Source organism: Acyrthosiphon pisum, chromosome A1, assembly GCF_005508785.2.
Source record: "Acyrthosiphon pisum isolate AL4f chromosome A1, pea_aphid_22Mar2018_4r6ur, whole genome shotgun sequence".
Taxonomy (NCBI): Eukaryota; Metazoa; Arthropoda; class Insecta; order Hemiptera; family Aphididae; genus Acyrthosiphon; species Acyrthosiphon pisum.
In genome coordinates this window covers 155,707,662-155,709,971 of record NC_042494.1, presented here as the reverse complement: position 1 = coordinate 155,709,971, position 2,310 = coordinate 155,707,662, and the positions used below count along the sequence as shown (strand labels likewise).

General features: G+C 42.3%; 1 protein-coding gene across 1 annotated transcript; it reads left to right on the top strand.

Moving 5' to 3' along the window:
• Positions 1 to 5: 5 nt before the first annotated feature.
• Positions 6 to 1,927, top strand: LOC100571267 (transcriptional repressor scratch 1-like; the record flags this gene model as incomplete). Its single annotated transcript, XM_003243341.4, has 1 exon — positions 6 to 1,927. A coding segment is annotated over one exon (1,002 nt), but the record flags the coding sequence as incomplete, so codon positions are not given.
• Positions 1,928 to 2,310: the final 383 nt, after the last annotated feature.

Genomic DNA, 2,310 nt, shown 5'->3' with positions numbered 1-2,310 from the left:
CCGGCCGAACAACTGCAGCAATTGCAGCGCCCCACCGCCGCCGGGCCATCCCGTTGCCAGTGCCGACCGCCGCGGCCACCAGCAAAACGGTCGCGTACACGTACGAGGCGTTTTTCGTCAGCGACGGCCGATCGAAACGCAAGTCTTCGGCGGCCGCTGCAGCCGCCGCGTCGGCGTCATCTTCGTCGGCCTCCGCAAACTCGTCGGCGTCCGGAGACGAGTGCGCCGTCGGGGACAAGTCGTCCGGCGGCGCGGCGACCGCAATCGGCGCCGACTTTAGCGCTACATCGCCCGGCCGACCGTCCAAGTACACGTGCTCCGAGTGCGGAAAACGGTACGCCACGTCGTCGAACCTGTCTCGGCACAAGCAGACACACCGGAGCCTCGACTCGCAGTCAGCCAAGCGGTGCAACGTGTGCGGTAAACCGTACGTCAGCATGCCCGCGCTCGCGATGCACCAGCTGACACACAAGCTAACGCACGCGTGCGACGTGTGCGGAAAGATGTTCAGCCGGCCGTGGCTTCTGCAAGGCCATCTCCGGTCGCACACGGGCGAGAAACCGTACGGATGCGCTCACTGCGGCAAAGCATTTGCCGACCGCTCGAACCTGCGCGCGCACATGCAGACCCACTCCGGCGACAAAAACTTTGCTTGCCCGCGGTGCTTTAAGTCGTTTGCTCTAAAGTCATACCTGAACAAGCACCTGGAGTCGGCCTGCTTGCCCGTCGCCACCACAGCGGCCGCGCCCGCGTCTCCCTCGTCACTTACGTCGTCGTCGGTGTCGTCGTCATCGTCGTCCTCGTCGTCGTCTTCGTCTTCATCGTCGTCGTCGTCGTCGTCGTCGTCGTCGGCCACCGCCGCCGCACAGTCACCATCGCACCAACAACATCACCCGCCTACACACTTGCATCATCTCCAACAGCAGCAACACCATCACCATCACACGACTGCCGCCGAAATCACCAATCTTAACTTGTTGCGTCCAACGGTACTGCACACTGCCTAAACCGGCGCGCATGCGTGTCGGGAAATCCTGGTCATTATTGTAATTTTTTTTTTTACCATATTATTATTATTTTCATAACATTATAATATTATCATATTCTGGTCGTAAGTTATAGTCAATTTTTTCGGAAATCTTTAAGCTCTAGTTCATTTTATTATTATTAAACGGTTATGGGTGGGTATATTATTTTTATAGTATTACATTATTTTCACATTATACAGACACTAGTCACGAGTTTCTAGTCAATTTCTATTCCGAAAATAATATTTATATGTTTATATAAATACCTATATATAGGTATATTTTTTTTTATCGCCACAAAATTTCAACACATAAATATTCTATCGGTTTAAGTTTTTCTTTTCTTTTCTTTATTCATTCGCGAAAAGGGGCGTGCAATAGCGTGTTTTGTTTTGTTTCGGCGTTACAAAGTCAATTTTTATTTGAATTTATTATTATTATTATTAATACTATTTTATTTTTAATCATATCATGTTTTTTTTTTTTTCATCAAGCGGACATTATATTTGCATGAAATCTCACATTATTATTATAGCCTCTAAATAGTCTTGAAGTTAAATACAAATGTGCGGTTGGTTCCTAACCTTGCCCAACCCTGTGTATAGGATATAGTAATATTTGCCAGGGGTTGATTAATGCGTATATACATATTATTATTATTATTTATAAGCAACGTGTATTATTTAAACACGTTGAAGCGTGCGGTTTTGTTCTTTTTATACATATATTATATTGTATTATAATTTTAATTCTTTTTAATTTTAATTGGATGTATACACGCGTATATGTCAGAGTGTGTGGTCTAGTCATTTAGATTAAGTAGAGCTACCGCGGGAGTGGTATGAACTATAATAAAATATATAAGAGAATGCGATCTCAAAAAAAAAAAATTAAAAAATTAAAAAATATTGAATGTTAAAAAAAAACAACGTAATTAATTATGTTATACTATATTAATTATAAATAATGTATCTTGTAAATAAAACTTAATAGGCACTAAGTTGTTTTTCGTATAGTTTAATAAATTATTAATACAAGACTAAAATAATATGTGGTAATCATGTGGTCACTGGTCATAATCACGATATGATATAGTCGATGTTGGGAAAACTCCTAGTAAATATTGCATTTACCCGTGTTTTTGTTTGAAGCCCAATATTTGAGATTAGATGGAAGAGATTAGAGTACAAAAACTGAGACACCAAAATCGATTTTTCTAGACTAAAATATTAATTATGTTACATAATATAGAATTAAGAAAATTTTAATATAGTGAAAAAGC